Source organism: Anas platyrhynchos, chromosome 6 (genome assembly GCF_047663525.1).
Source record: "Anas platyrhynchos isolate ZD024472 breed Pekin duck chromosome 6, IASCAAS_PekinDuck_T2T, whole genome shotgun sequence".
Taxonomy (NCBI): Eukaryota; Metazoa; Chordata; class Aves; order Anseriformes; family Anatidae; genus Anas; species Anas platyrhynchos.
This window is the reverse complement of record NC_092592.1, coordinates 12424908-12441386: the sequence shown is the minus strand read 5'-3', so window position 1 is coordinate 12441386 and position 16479 is coordinate 12424908. Positions and strand designations below refer to the sequence as shown.

At 42.1% G+C, this 16479-nt stretch overlaps 1 protein-coding gene across 10 annotated transcripts in view; it reads left to right on the top strand.

Annotated features, from left to right (window-relative positions):
• Positions 1 to 16479, top strand: part of GRID1 (glutamate ionotropic receptor delta type subunit 1) — a 584921-nt gene that overhangs the window by 63655 nt on the left and 504787 nt on the right. For 9 of the 10 annotated variants that reach the window (XM_038181269.2, XM_038181267.2, XM_038181268.2 and 6 more), the window contains one exon: positions 1713 to 1868. Coding sequence is in view for 6 of the 10 variants with exons in the window: in XM_038181262.2 (XP_038037190.1) it covers positions 1713 to 1868 (156 nt within the window). In the remaining 4 variants the exon portion in view is untranslated. Of the gene's footprint in view, positions 1 to 879; positions 1586 to 1712; positions 1869 to 16479 lie in introns of those variants that run through there. The other variant, XM_072040073.1, reaches the window with a different exon arrangement.

The window sequence follows — 16479 nt, the reverse complement described above, 5'->3', positions numbered from 1 at the left end:
CGCCTCGTTCACCGCCGGAACGCGACGGGCAGCGTCTGAGCCCAACTCCGCGGAGAGACCGGAGGAGGGAGGGGGCAAAGACAGCCGAATCCCCCCGATTGCAAAGTTAGGGGCGAAATGCGGGCTGTGCCGGGCCGGGCCGGGCCGGGCTGCGGGGCGGGGACCGCCGGGGCCGCCGCTGCGGTCTCCCATGTGGCCGGAGAGCCCCGTGCCCGGACCTGTTTGCGTGGGGAAGGCTTTCTGCTCCCCCGCCGCATCCCCGCCGCCGAAAACAGCCAGCCGGCCCCCAAAGCGGGCAGGAGAGAGGCATCGTCTGAACGTGCTCGTAGGGAAAACTTTCGGGGAGATGAGCCCTCGGCTCGCATCCCCTGTCATAGCAGGTGTCAGCCGAGCCGGAATGCGGGGGGAGAACTTGGCTGGGAAAGGGTTAGAGAGGCGAGGTTTGCAGCGGCTCCGTGCGTGTGCGTGTCTGTGTCTGTGCGCACAACTGTTGGGGTCTGAAGAAGAGCTCCTTAAAACCCTCGGGCAGCAGGAAGGCTGGATCGGCCGTGGGAGGAAGAGAGAGGGGTGAAGAAGAGGCAAAGGAAAGGCTGCCGTGAACTTTTATGGCTTCTGGGAGCGAGGCACGGTAATGTCCGCGGGAAGCCTGGCAAGCAGAGGCGAGGCTCTGCAGTCACCTTTTGGCTGGCGTTGAAAGGTACCGGCAGGAAGGAGATGAGGCTGGTTAGGGGCGGAGAGGGGGGAGAGCATCACTTGTGGAAGACTGTGGTAGAGGAGGAGACGCGAGAACGGCCGGGGAAGGAAAAGCCGTCATTCCACCAGCCCTTTAGGGAGGGTGGCAGAATTAAAAAAAAAAAAAGAAATTAAAAAAAAAATAAAAATAAGGAAGGAAGAAAGGAGGCGGCCGGGCCGTGAGCGGTCCTGGCGAGGGATGCTCCGCGGGGACGGGCGGAGAGTCCCGGGGCGGGGAAGGGGCGATCAGGAGCGGCCCCGTAATGCTGTTACGGGCGGGCAGCGGCCCCGGGGCCGGCGGAGGAGGCTCCGGTCTGCGCCTCTCGCCTCGGGAGCCCGGGGGCGCAGCCCAGGCAGACGGCATTGCGGAGCCATTAGGCAGCCAGGGGCAGCCCCGGCCGCAGCGGGGGGAATCCGGCCCCGGGGCGCCCCCCCGGGGTTGGGAAGAGCCCCGGGGAAGCGCCGAGGCTGGGCAGAGGGGGTCCTCGCGGCTCTGCCCCTCGGCCCCGCTTCTCCCGCGGGGCACGGTGTCACCGCAGCTTCCCCCCGCGCAAACTTCAGCGGCCCGGGCACGCGGGGCGTGAATCAGCAGCGCTTTGCTCCCATGCCAGCCCCGCAGGTCTGCCACCGCTCCGCAGGGCAGGGCGGCAGGGCCGGTGCGCGCACACAGCCGCCGGGCAGACGGGGCATCTTACATAACGCCCATCGCCAGCTGCTTCCGCGCTAACGGCATAGGCAGGAGGGCCAAATGGCAGCTGGCAGGTTACGGGACGCAAAGCCCGGCTTCGCCTTCGCGTGGGCGCGACCCTCCGAATAGCAGCGCTGCCCGCAGGCAGCAGGCGGGGGGCAGAAAGTTGGTCTAAATCCCAGGGCCGCCCCCCTGCCGGCGGTGCGGGTCCCGAACCCCCTGCCCGGCCCGACGGGGGACTCCGGGGCGGCGGGCAGCGCCCTCACCGCCTCTGCCTCCTTCCTCCCCGCAGGTGCCATTTTTGAAGGCAATGCTGCCAAGGACGACGAGGTGTTCAAGCAGGCGGTGTCGGATCTGAACCTCAATGACGACATCCTCCAGAGCGAGAAGATCACCTACTCCATCAAGCTCATCGAGGCCAACAACCCCTTCCATGCGGTGCAGGAAGGTGAGTCCCGGGCGGCACCCACCCGTGCGCGGGGAGCGAGTCTCGGCCCCGCCGGCAGCCCCGGCCCGCTCCTGGCGCTCGCCTGGAAACTTTTCTTCCGTCGGGGGTCGGCGCTGTCTTACAAGGAAACGGGAGGGATGGCGCGCTGCTGCGGCGCCGTGCCGTGCCGTGCCGTGCCGGGGCAGCCGGGCTGGGGGGGGCAGCCGCGAGGGACCCGGCGGGGCCGGGGGCTCCGTGTCGCTTCCGAGTCCGCAAGACTCCCTGCTCTCCGTGGCCGAGGGAGAAAAGCCGGGCAGGGCCGGGCAGACGAACGGCTCAGCCCGGTGGGGGGCTCCCGAGGGGCCGGGGGGACGGCGGCGGGGTCTCCCTCCCCTGGGAAGCAGAGGACGGCGCTTCCCGAGGCAGGAGCTCCCCGCCGGGGGGCGAGGGGAGACCGGGGTAGCCAAGTCGCCGGCTGAAAACCTGCCAGAGTTTACAAGATCTGACAAGTAGCAACGTAGGTAAATCATTTCAATTAGATTTTTTTTTTCTCCTCCTCCAAAGGGAAACGTTTAAATTAATCAGCTTGCCTTTACAAATAAGACTTGAAAAATATATTATTTGTGATTTAATGAAGCCAAGGTTAATTATGGCCTATGTTATTTCAGAAGCTGTGTTTTTCAGTAGTAATTATTCTAGAAACAGAGAGCTATTTATATACCCAGACTAGAATATTTAAAAAAAAAATGATTCATCGCCAGCCTTGCCCTTACTTTTGCAGAGCACAGAGTGAATCTTTCCCTTATGAAAATTTGCATTAATCCATATGTATTTATATGTAAGTTGTGTACATGCAAATTATGGATACAAAATTACATCAAATGTTAATTTTCATGAACTCCAAACAAATTCTTTTGCTATATTCTTTCCCCCGATTAGGTGCTAGTTAATACGCACATTCAAGAGAAACAACAATATTTACCTTTTCATGGGTCTGATTCCATTATAAATGGGATTCCTCCTACTGCTCTGAAAGCTTTGCAAGGAGGTATGAAAAATAAGCTTTATGAAAGTGGAAGAAGGGGACTTTAAGACAAAACCCCACCCACACAGTCACACACCAGAGGAAAATAAAAATCTCTAAATAATGGTGGTGTTGATTTATTGGCAAAGATTAACTCAGAACAATTGCATCTTCCTACATGTGCAAAAGCTCAGTGTCCTGTATTGGAGCTTATTCAAATTCATGGAAGTGACAGCAGTTGGCTGGCTGAACAATTGCTTTCAACAATGTCTCTTCTCAGAAGTAAAACTTTATAAAACTATTCTGAGCGCCCTGGGATCTGAGCTGACATTCTTGTGGACAGAGTCCCTTTGCTCAGTTTTGTTGAGCAGAAGGGAACAACCAACTGGAGGATTCTTCTTGATCTAGTAGGATTTTGTTGTTGCTGTTGCTCTCTTGTACTATTCTTGAAGATTCATATTGCATTTAAGAAGACTATCTTCAAAGGTACCTTGAAAATCCATACTGAAGCCACAGAAATGATTCTGGTCAGCTTTTTGATCTATTTGATACAGACTATTTGTGCTACCTGAATATACGTAAATAAAGATGTTTCTTCCTACCCTTTCCAAGATGCTCTTTCAGGGCTCACGTGTCCATTGCATTTAAAATTGCTCTTTGATGGTGTGATCACATGCTGGAGAATTAAGGAAGTGATCGATGAATGCTCACAGTTCCAAAGAGAAGTTGTCCTCTGTCACTGCTTAATTAAGGCATATCAAGGTGTCTTCTTTTGGGAGAGCTACGTAATGATCCTATCTGCGAGTAAAAACCTTACCACTGTGGGCTGTGGAAGAGCTAAGAGAAGAGTGTCAGCCTTTGCTCAATTTCCTGGCTTGCTTTGTCAGTTCAGGTCTGGTCTCTCTCTCTCTCTCTCTCTCTCTCTCTCTCTCTCTCTCTCTCTCTCTTTAAGATTTAATTTCCTACTTTTGAAACCGTTTTACAACATGCTGACAGAATGATACATGGGACACAGGAGTTGCTGGGCTATTCTTACCGTGCAAAGTTGCTCTGCCGAGTGTTACTTGGTGTCATTCTGACTATTCAGAATCTCATTGTATCTCACTGTACCGGTGCCCTGCTCATTTTGGTAGAATATTGCAGATAGCAGTCGAAATATCCTGGAGCAAATCCTCTGCCCACACTGCTTGCAGAATGTTGCTGCTGCTACATAAAATGCCCTGACATCCACATTATTCTTCTGCAGTCTTTCTAAGCAGTGCCATGGAAATCAATGTTGCAAGCATTAGTTTCATAGCGATGGAACTTCTTATAGTAAAACACAATCTAGAAATAAAAATAGACTGCTGTGACACTACTGCCAGAATAGTACACACAGTAAATCAAACCACAAATATTGTTTTTATTTGAATCATCTTTTATACAATTTTATGAAAGGACATTGCGAATTATTCCTTAAGACCTTTTTTAAAGAGCGCTGCAAGCAAAGGACCTTTGTTACAATGATACCGTGCTGGTGAAATTATGGGAAGTCATTTCTCTGTGTAACAAGGTCTATTACACAGTAATAAGGCTTTAGTTATGGATGGTGATGGTTATTAGCATGTGTTTGACCTGACCTTCCTTGTGCCATTGGAGAACTTCTGCATGGGTAGGAAGCATGGAAAAGCAGTGCCTGTTGGGTTTTCTCAACAGGAGCTGTGCATTTGTGGAACTAAAGAAACTAATTTGCCTTTTGTAAATGGAGTAGTTTTTGGTGATGGAAGGTATGGTGAAATGAAATAGGATTTTGAATATAAGGGCTCTAGGGACTTCGCTTTAGAGAGAAGAGGGCGCTATTCTGATAGTTTCTGGTGACTGCAGTAGGGAAATAAAATCAGAGGCCTTTTTCTTCAAAGACTTGTTGGATGCTCGTGATAATAATAATGGTTGTGTAGGGTACCAGAGAATAGTAATTATCAAACACTGTAATTGTGTTCCATCTTTGTCTTTTATTTCACCACACATTGCAAAAAATATCCAGTTGTGCTGATAGGTAAAAAGATTATTTTGGCTCCATCAAACTCATGTTTTATAGCAGAGTGTGGCAAGTGTATGGAAGGAATTTCAGAGGCAAGGGATGTGACAGTAAAGAACAAACAGACCCTGGTGTATTCATAAAATTGGACTTTGTTGTCTGTTTGTGCTTATGAGCAGTCGTTGCATTTTGTCTTATATTGCTTTTATGCATGTGGCAATTACTGAAGGGATAAATTGTTTTTTTCACTGGCTGTCACAGGAGAAAATATACGTGGGGAATCATTGTTCTTTTCATACAATTTTAAGGAAATCAGCTGAAATCACAAACATGATGTTAAATTATATACTAGCTTCTGAAGGAGCTATGTGCTCAGTTTCCGATGATGGGAAGGGAAATAGTAAGTGCTTGTTTGTGTGTGGTGTGTATTTAACCTAGTAGTGTGGTAACCTTTTTGTGATTCAAGCATTCAAGTGAGCTCAAAAGTACAAGAAACACTTCAGAGCTTTTGGTTCAAATTGGGAATTTTGAGCCTGCCATTGGTGTTGAAAAGTCACTTTGCGTGTGACATATGGGTGGCAAACAAGTTTCCAGCTGGGCTTGAAAACGTGATGGTATGTTTAAACTAAAAACCAAACAAATCTAATGTGTAAGCTTTTAAGATGTCACTTTTGAAGGGGGAATAGTCAGCAGTAGGTCAAAACTGGGGCACAGGAAAGCTAATACTTAACTTTCTTAGTGCTCTTTGGAGAAGGAGATCCAAGGGAAATAGTAATTCAGAAACTGTTTAAAACCCTGTTTCTCAGTGAATGATGCTTACACATCTATGGAGCTTTCCTGGAGCTGAAACTTGCTGTTCTCTCTGCATAGCAATTTCAAATGAATTGTTTCTAATTTGAGCAGCCTTGTATGTATGCTTGTTGATGTTAAAAAGCTGTCAGCTCTGGAAACCAGAACAAATTTGGAAAATCAGAATGTGATTTGAGAGCAAGAATGGTGTTCCATAAATGGGTTTATTGTCAATCCCATGTATGCTGCTGTGGTTTCAGAGCGACTCAGAGTTGCAGATTTTTTGGATGTCTCTTGTACGCCATTGAGTGAATCTGATCTCTTATAGTGTATAGGACTCAGGAATGATATGTGCTTGGCAGAGTTCTTGAACTGTCTTGGCTCAGCACATATATTTCAAGTTACTACCATGGTTGCTTTCTTACAGTTCTATTTGTTGAGAAGGCATAAGCCGATCAGAGTGGGGATAAGTAAGGTGAACAAGACAACTGGAGAATGGGGCTTGTTGGCTCCATTGCTATTCTTGCATTTATTTGCCTGGCTAAAATCCCAAGCAGAGCTGTACTTGTCATATGTGTGTTGCCTGGTAATAGGGAACCATGGAGGAGCAGAGTAACTGTATACTTACGTGTGTGAACGTATATTGGGATTTTTGCACATAGCTCATTTTGCAAATACGAGACTTAATGCAGATGTAGAGCAGGTGACCCTGACTAGAACCCACAGGCAGGTCAGAAGTTGTGTCCTGATTTTAGTGAAATATAGAGTTCAGGCTTCAATTAAAGGACTGTTTTCTCTGCTGGGAGAATTTAAACTTGAGTGGCTATTAAATATAGAAGAGGAAGACCTCTTTTCACAGCCGCTGTGAGAAGGTAGCCATCAGTCATGGTGATAACACTCCCCTTGCCCTTGGGTGAGCCCAGATCCAGCCCTTTTTAAAGCTGTGTCAAGTAGGTGTTTGTGTAAATGCAGGGCAAGGCATGTTGTTTGGCTGAGCTAGGGTTTCACATGACCCAGCAGTGAAGGCTGTAGTTTTTAGAGTCAGGATGTTTTAATACCAGAATGGACGAGTAGAGAGAAAAAGGAAAACATGACAAATACAAACAGAAATCATCTGGTAAAAATTAATAAAATATTACATATAGAATTATTACTACTCATTATTATTTTATTTTAATCCATGATTTATTGATTTATTGATTGACTGCAATGAATTGGGGAATTTGTTACCTAGCTAAAAGAAGTATCATAGGTTGGACCTACATTTTAAGCATAAAACATAAAAGTAAGTTCTCTTTTGACCAGAATAACAAAGGATTGGTTTATATCAATATACTGTCTATTAGTTTTTCCTCCTGTGATTTCTCTCAAGTCCTTCACTGTCACATAATATTACCTTTATCTGCTCTTCTTCCACAGCTTGCTTGAACACAGATTTCACACTGTTTTCATCAGGACATGGTGTCTTGTTTAGAAGTTTTTGACAGTTGAACTCTGATCTCTCCAGAAAGAACATATTGTTACATACATTTTTTTTCTAGTTTTAATCTGAGCTTTCAACACTTTTTGAAAGCCACCCAGGAAGAGTTCATGTAGGGGATTCCTCTCCTGGTCAGGGAGGCTTTGCTGTGTAACTACACATTTTTTCTACTAGTCTGCTGCAGTTAAAAGCTGTTGCTCAGAGGGGTGAATGAGCTTAACAGTTTTACCTCCTTGTGCCCTTTGAGACCAAACCAAGACTTGTTAAGGACTGCCACAGTGAAGACATCTGTGACACTGTTATATCATTGTGCTTGTGTTTTTATGCTCTGTAGTTGCATGGCTCAGTGTATTATGAACCAGGGTGTTTCAGAGAGTTAAAATCCCAGCAAATTAAAATGTCTGTCTCTTGCGATTCTTGTGGTTTTGTTTTGCTAAAAGCAAGAACCTGCAGATAACTTCAGTAGGAAGGAAAGAAGCCAATAGCCCATAAAGGAGTCCATTTGGTGCTGAGGATGTAGGCAAGCTGTTGGCAAACATCCAAATACGCATTTGTTTTGTTGTTTCTTTCTGTGTGTTACTCAGGTTCTGGTCAGAGCTAAACTGCAGGTGCAAAATATTTTGTATTTTGGGAGGCATTGCCTCTGAAATGCATCCTTGCTATTGCTTTTTTTTTTTCTTTCTTTCTTTTTTTTTTTCTTTTTCTCCTCCCTTCACTGGGATGTAAGGAGATTAATTCCATTGCAGCTGTACTTGCTGCTTTTGGAGAGGTTCACATTATTTTGGGCTGGGTCTGAGCTGCCTGGCGAGCGAGCTCCAGACAGCACACTACACTGAAGTGCAGCAGGCAGCGAGGGGCCAGGGGATGAAGGAGGAGCTGTGTTTCCCATCTTAGCATCTCAAGGTAGAAAGGGGAACGGGTGTTGTGGAAACAGTGGCAGTGTGGGTGGGACCTGTTCTGAGCCCAGGGTCCTGCCCAAGAGGTGATGGAGGGGTGCAGGGCTCAGGTCCCAGACGCTTCCTGCTGTGGGATGGCAGGAAGCCCTTGGGTGGCTGTGTGCTTTGCAATTGAAGGGGTTTAATTTTGTCTGAAATATCATTTTACTACCTCCATCTGCATAGCTGTCTAAGCTCATTTCTTCTCTTTTTTCTAATATGCAGACTAGCTAACACCTTTATTTCCACAACAGGTGTGGGCCACCCATCTATTTCAAGGGTTTTGTGCAAAAGAGCAGCTGCAGGTTAGGTGGCAATTCTTTCTCAGTACCTAATGGTTTTCCCCACTGATCCTGCTGCCAATCCTGCTCATTTATCAGGGAGCTGCAGTTGGGTCTCTTATTCTAGGATTTCATTATAGAAAATATGCTACATCATTAACTTGCATGCTAGAAATTATCCCAAAAGCTCAGAAATAAGCAGTGTTCATAAAAATATTAGCACATGTATTTCAGGGTTAAGGATTTTTTTTTTTTTTTTTTTAAAGAAAATAATTTTTGGAGTGCTTTTGTTTGTCTGAAGCAGATTTTCTCAGTTATTACTGTGGAGGAGGATCTGGAAATGTGAAATGAGTATACAAAACTGCTTCAGCCTGATCTATTTAAAATAATGGATAAAGAAAATTGTCCTAAACTGTGAAATATAAGCAGTATATATGCGTGCATATATACCAAGTGCAAATAATTTAATTGCTAGACTTAACTGTAAAGTGTCCAGCAGGGAATAAACCTTGATTTTTTTCTAGGTTCAGAGTCTTCCAGATACAGACAATTAGAGGACTGACAAATTATTACATTTTGAATGGTGTCTTAATCCTAGCAGAATTAAATCAATATGTTATTTTGACGTGATTTATCATGGTGTGGTTGAACCATACAATGAAAAGAGTTAAAATTACAAATTGTTTGAACAGAGGGGGTATTATCGTGTTTATTAAAAATGTTTGTGGTGTACCATAGTTATTTACTGGAAGGAAAACAAAGCGTAGTTATACAACTACAATAGTGCCTGAATATAAGACTTTAGCACAGCAAGCCTGTGGCTGAAATAGTTTCTTCCGATTGAACTTTTTGCCATCTCAAAGGAACCACAGTCAAACTCTTCCTTGTTTTTTAGGCAAAGATCAGAATGTTTTTCCTACCTCTATTCATAAGTTCCCTCAGAGGGGAATTCCTGCTGTGTCTTTATTTGTTGCTGTCATCTGTTGCTTAGAGGTGTTTTTTCAATTTGCCCCTCTGAAAAAAATTAATTAAAATGCATTTTTGGAATCATACTGCTGTGTAGGTCTTACAATTATATGACATTACGCTTTTTTTTTTTTTTTTTTTTTTTAACAGCTGTCTTTATCTGGAAGTGTCTTTCCAGAGAGGAAATGGCCCACACAGCTGTTGCTTTTCCGGAAAGAAATTTTTCCATTATTTACAGATATTTGAGTTCATGCTTTGGCCTGGCTTGAAAAATGGCTCACATGTTCAGTTACATGTTCAATTATGCATTTTGGCTTTTTTTTTTTTTTTTTGATATACTAGAGTTTGCAGTGATTCTTCTTACATGAAGTACATGTACATGTAGTTCTTTCCATTTGTAAACCTGCTGAGAAAAGCCAGATTTGAAACTGAGGAATTAAACGTTTTACGCACAAGGCACGTCTAAGACGTGCAGGCTACTGTATGCAAAGATGTGTCAATTCTGATGTTAAAATCTAGGTGCCAACCTGAAAAGCCTTTCTATCTCACTCTGTGCTGAGGATGGGTCCAGCTACCACTGATCCTTGGTGTAGCTCTTGAATTGTAAGGGTTCTACTCCATGACAAATTTGCAGTCAGACTGTTAAATAGCGTACAACATTTTGAGATCTTCATTTTATATCATATATAGATCTGTAGTCCTTTCAGATGCAGATCATAATGATATGCTAATATGCCAAGATGTCTTTCATTTACATACCATTAAGGCAATAAATATCTAAAATGAGAAATATTTTGAAAAGGTTTCTTTTATGTTTTTCCTAATAGCTTGCATTTAGTTTTAATTTGGAGACCTGCTAGCTGTGCTTGAAACTGTGTTCAGGCTGGTGGGCTTGAAGTGCTTTTTATAGCCTGAAAGGTTTGTATTATCAGAAAAAGTCTGTCTGTACAAGCCCTGCCGACCTTAAGTTCCTTTCTTTTGACCCCCTTGTGGCATCTTGGTGCCTGTCCATTTTTTTTTTTTTTTTTGCCTGTTTTATTATATATTCAGATATGCAGTAAGAATTATTGGAAAGCATTAATAGCTCACATTTAAAGGTAAGGAGAACCAAGAGGCATTAATTTCAAGTGGTGTTTGGCTACATTAAAATACACAGCAGGGTTTCTACTGCTTGTCCTTACTAAGAACCATTCCCCTAGCAACCTTTCATAAAGGAAGTATAAGGACAGTAAGAAAACATTTTTTTCCCTTATGTTCAACAGAATAATATCTAAGCAATGACTTGATCACTTAAAAATAAAACAAACTTACACCAAAAAAACTTTCAGTTGGTCCAAGCTTCCATAATGTATCCTGTTTCTCAGTTCAACCATTTCGTCCTCTGCTTTTTAACTTACTTACATGAGTCTTTGAGATTTTAACTAGTAGCAGTGCTGATAGAATACTTTCAGTATCCTCAAAATCTCATTGACAGTCTGTCTTGTTCTTATTTAGAATGTGAATAAAAGGATTTTCCATGTGAGTGAATGTTTTAAAGTTAATGAGAATTGCTTTTGTCAGCAGGTAAATGACTCTCCTCTATACCATTACTTGATAGTTAGGAAATACTAACTAGTTACTTGTTGCATGGCTATACTTTCATAACAGAAATTGTGTATTGATATAGAGAAGCATTTCTGTTGCTCTTTGTTTTCCTAACCTCTCAGCTCCTGGATAAAAGTAAAACTTGATTTGGGGGAAAGTGGAGTTGGTTTATGGGAGACAGAGACTCTTGGTGTCTTTTTTGGTTTTAGCAAATATTCAGTTTATTTTTTATTTAAAAAATGCTTTAGAACTCTAAGGGAAGCTGTGTTACAAAATAAACTTTGTTTTGTATGGAATATTAGCAGTATTTTAATCCAAAGACCAATGTTTTCCCCATTTTCTATGTTCTTGAGGAATGAGATCACTTATCTGAGAGACAGAGGAAAAGAACTTAGGATGCAGTGTGTGCAAGGGTCAAAATACAGAGGACTAGGATGTTGAAGTGTACAAGAAAAATATATAGGAAAAATGCAATTACCAGCTTAAAGTTTATTTCTTTTTTACTGAAACTTTATTTTTCTTTTCTCTCATCTTGCTTCTGTCTGTCTGAAATACTTTAGTCACAGTGGAAGTAACAGTGATTTTGATATAGGTTGGGTTTAGTGCCATAACCCAAGGAAAAAGTTTGCTCTCCCTCTGGTCTTAGCAAGATGCTTGCACAAGTATGGATCTGGATTTTTAGAGAAGCTGCAGAAGGGCAGGGGTGCCACCCTGTTAGCCAGTAATCAGCCTCCAGAGGCAGGCATTTCCCTTTCTGAGAGAAGAAAAGGTGTTTCCAAAGTGTGTTCACAGGGCAAAATGAGGAAGGATCTTGTCCAGAAGAAGCTGAGGTCAGCTGAATCTCTACTTGTAGAAAGTCACCTGCTGAGGGCTGCTTGAAGTGACACTGCCTGTAAGTAGATTAAAGTGTTGTGCAACCCACGTGAAAAGTAATTTCACATTTCAGCTATACCTCGATGTTTTTTTCTTAAAAATAAATAAATAAATAAATAAATGTAAGGGACTGTGTATGGTAATTCCAGGGGAGCACTTGGGAGGAACATCTTGCAGCAAAACTTTTAGAAAAGCAGTATCCTCAGCAACAAGTTGGCATACCCATTAAATGTGTTTCGGTGCTTTGGCAGCCGGTGGGGTCTTGCCTCGCCTCTGGACAGGCGCTCACAAAGTCAGTTGTGCAGGCAAGCAGAAGCGCTGTTGTCAACCGTGATTAGAGCCAGCCTTCTCAAAGCAGGTGGCTGCAGTCATCTTCCCTTCTCTGCCCGTGGCAGTGCCGCTGTTGTGGCAAGATTGGTTCACAAATGGGTTTCTAAAGGCTTAACGCCTTGTCATGTGCTGAGGACAGCTTACATTTTTGTGACCGTGGTGTGCCCTCTTTGCTTTTACAATGTTGATTAAAAATAAAACATTATGTCAGTTCCACCTCAGAGTCAACTAGGCAATGCAATGACTAGTGAAGCCTGATTCTTCTGGAATCAGATCTTCAACCCTAGTTCTCAAATTTTCATTAGATTTTTATTTCTGTCTTCCATTTTATTATTATTATTTTTATTTATTTATTTATTTATTTATTTATTTATTTATTTATTTTTACAATAAGCTAATATTTATCTCAGGAAAAGCTCTTCCTTCTGTCATCTGCTTCAGGTTTGTTTTGTTTTGTTTTATTTTGGTGTGTGTGTGCCTTATTGCCAAGTTATGTACTGTATAGGTATTGCTGGTGTTTTTATAGTCTGGGTTCTTCACCCAAACACCAGTTTCTCAAAGTCACCTAGCTGGTGAGGCATATACTTTCCTCTCTGTGTTTGTCCTTTTCAGAGCTGCCTTCTCACTTTCAGCCAATAGTGCCGTGCCCTGTTTTGTATGGACAGCAGCAAATTCATCATTCTAGTTCCTAGTGAGGTTTGTAAACGTAAACTTTCTCTGAATTTTGATGTCTTTTCTGTACCTGCCTTCTCTTGTATGGTAGCACATTGCTCCCCCATACTTCCCTCTTCCCTGCCACTGCTCAATGCAATAGATTTTATCAACATGCCTTTTATGATTTGCTGGATTATTCTATTTCCATTGCATTTTAATCATCTTGATGACAACATCTGTTGGCAGCAGTACACAGATGTTTTTCAGGGCATATTCTAAGGTTTGTAAATAGTTACTATGTCTACATGAGGAAACTAAGGTTTTATCTTTTCCATTTACATTAAAAGAAGCAGAACTGCATTATGGAAATGAAATGTGTGTCTATGGGAGACTTGCTGCCTTTCAGTGAGTGCCAGGGGAAACCTTTAAGTTCCACGCAGCTTCCTCTATGTTACCTGCTGCAGGGAGCCGAGGGTCTGTATTACAGAATTATGTCTCTCAACCTGCTTTCACTGGTATGACATGTAATCTTCTTCTCTTTTTAATTTAATTTTTGATTTTAACCCTCAAAGGTGTGCTTCTCTAACATCATAAGGAAACGGAGAACACACATAAAAGAGAAGCCAGGGGTGTTCCTTGAGAACATCACAGTAATTCAAAAAAATTACAAAATATCAAGAATGCAAAAAAGAAATTACAACAGTGGTCCATCATATTTGCTGCAGGGCATTCTGACAGTGCTGGCAGTTAACTGCGTTCAGGTTAAAATGACAGTTTGGTCAAAAATTCTTCATAAAATATTAGCGAACTAGAAGGCAGATTGTATATTGTCATAGTTTTGTGCCTTTTTGTTTTCTTTCTTGTGCTGATTTTCTTCAATGAGAGGTTGTCCTTTAGGCAGTTAAACAAGCAGAAAAGTCCCTTGCAGGTAGTTAAAAAATAAAGTTTGGCGTTTGAAGACAGGAGTTCATGTCCTGCACTCATGGTGGCAATGGGGCTCCAAACTATATTTTGCTAATCTTGCTAATCAATTTTTTATTGCCACCAGCCTGCAGGGACATTATTTGTAAACCAGAGTCTTGTCTCTTGCCTAAGAAGTTACGGACAGTTGTGCAGAGTCAGTGGAAGTGCTGCATGTTTGATAGGAAGCTGTATGAGTAAGGCTTGGAACAAGATGTGTTGATCATGATGTTTTGGCTCTCTTTGAAATTTATTTTCTCAGAAAAACAAGAATTAACTGTTACTTAGGGTAATTAGTGGAGAAAGATTATTTTGGATCTCTCTTTGTATGTAAAAAGAGAAAATGTACTTTAAAATGTTGTTCTTTTGGGTTTTCAAAGGAGTAAAGGTTATAGTCTGTAACTTGTGACAGATCAATAATGTATAAAGTTGGGTTTATTTTATTTTATTTTATTTTATTTCAGAAATAGCACTGCCAGTTGCCCAAGGGTGTAGTTTACCTTTGCACAAAACCTGTGCACAGAATGTAAGTTAACTGTAAAATTCGTACACTATAAAATGCAGTGCATGAGACCAAAAAACATGTGAACATGAGACCAAAGAACAAAGTACAAGGCCCTGGAGAAAAGTATGTATCATATGCACAACACTTTACCTAGTCATATTCAAGTTAAACTCACTCACAACATGGTCAAGAGACAGGCAGAAAAAAGGCATAGGCTTGCATTGCTCAGTTCACTTCCTGGGACAATTTGGTGAACTGACAAGGTAAGATGGATCTCTCTGAGCTTGAAGAAATAGGAAGAGTTTCTTTGAATGGAAAACAGCATAGTGACAGCTGGAAAAGCCCTGTTGGGTTTGGTGTCCCTGGAAAGTGCCCTAAGGCAAAATAAAAGCTTGTGTCAATTTGCCATTTAAATAAAGATGTTTGTTTTTGGAAATTTGTTTGCATCTATTTTGTTAGTGAGTTGTATTGTACTTAGAAAATACAAACAAATACAAGGATTTAGAGAGTTCTGCCTCCTAAAAATCTATCTCCATCTCTTTAGGGTTACTTTGAATATAAAATTTGCAAATAGCTGGACAGATTATCAGATTAACTGGGAAATAGTCATGGGTCCTAGGGTCCGCTTTGAAACTTAGAATTTTAACTAGGATCTTCAAGGTTAGTGAGTTATTACAGTGTCATTAAACTACTTGGAAATTGATAGAAAAGCTTATGATGCAGTTGATAAAATGTAAATTAGCTGAGGAAGCTGTTCTAAAGCTCAAATTCACGAGAGGAAATGAAACAACTTCTTAACAAAAGTCTATTTATATGAGAACTATGCAACTGCTATTTTTTAATATTTATTTTGAGGCTATATTGATGTTAAAAATTATGTCAAGTTATTTCAGATTTTGGGCAGAAAGTCTTCTAAGATATGTGAACATAGAAAGCTATAAATGCAGATGCACTTTGGTCTTGGTTACATAAATCTAACTTTAAAAACATCCTTTGAATTTCTTATGAAGGGGTTTTTAGTACGAAGTGTATCTGTGTTCTTTCCAGAAGATTGCTAGTTACCTTTTTTCCAGGGTACTGGTGTTTGCAAATAATGGCTCACATGGGAAAAGTGTGGCCATCAACATAACAGACTGTTCACTGCCCTTAAAAAAAGTCTGCAGTGCATTCATCTGGAATAATGTTGAGATTTAAGCTGAAGATGGAAAATATTTGCTGACAGGGCTGGCCTCAAGGCATTCTTTTTCATTCCTAAATGCTGATAAAATTGCTTGAAATATTCTGTAATGTATGGAAGGTTGTTTCAGGATGGATATATTAACTTAAAAAAAGGATTATTCCATTCTTCCTGTAATTATATTCTCTTTTTGATGAGATTTTACAGAAAAACCTATTTATTTATTTATTTGTTTGTTTGTTTGTTTATTTTCTACAGAAAAAATTAAGTAACGTAGTTGAGGGTATTAGTTATCTTGACACAGAGGAAGGTCAGCTGATCTGGATGGTGGATGGATGATTCTGGATACTCATGAGGTTTTAAACCGTGCAAGTTTGACTCTAACTCTGGTTGCTGGGGAATGAGAATTGCTAGCTAAAAGAAATGGTGTTCTCAGTGTAGTTTCCAATGTGCTTGCTGAGTTCTGCTCAGCAAGGATAATGAATGTAAAACTTCACATTGTAAAACAAGTTCTTGAGCTCTGTAGTCATCCTTGGGATTGGAGTTCCTCTTCCCAGTGCTCATGCTGGGTTATCACACGCTTCATGTCTCTTTCTGACCTGTCTTTAGGGCCCAAGAAGGCGTCTTTCTCTTGAAACATTATCTAAGGCACATGGTCTTCTGTTTCATCTAATTTCCTTCCCTCCCTTCTCTTTACTCACACACTTTGATCACACTGAGTACCACCAGTCTAGCCAAAGGATGTGATGATGTGTTTGGTGTCTTAGTACATCGATTGGCTAATTCAGTTATTGCTAAACTTTGTGTGGTTAAATCAGAAATGGCTTAAACTAGATTTGGACTTGTGAAGAATTTTTAGACCTTGGCCATAGAAATAGGAACCTCGTACTTATTTCATTTGTACTGTGTGTTGTGTGGATTGTGATCCATTTCTTAGGAGTGTCTGAACTATTTGACATAACATATCTTGATATTGTTGGGGCCAGCATGGTGGCCTGAATTTCCTTTGTTCACCTCTTGAGTCACATAGTAGTTCTGGTCTTTGGTCTTTTACTGA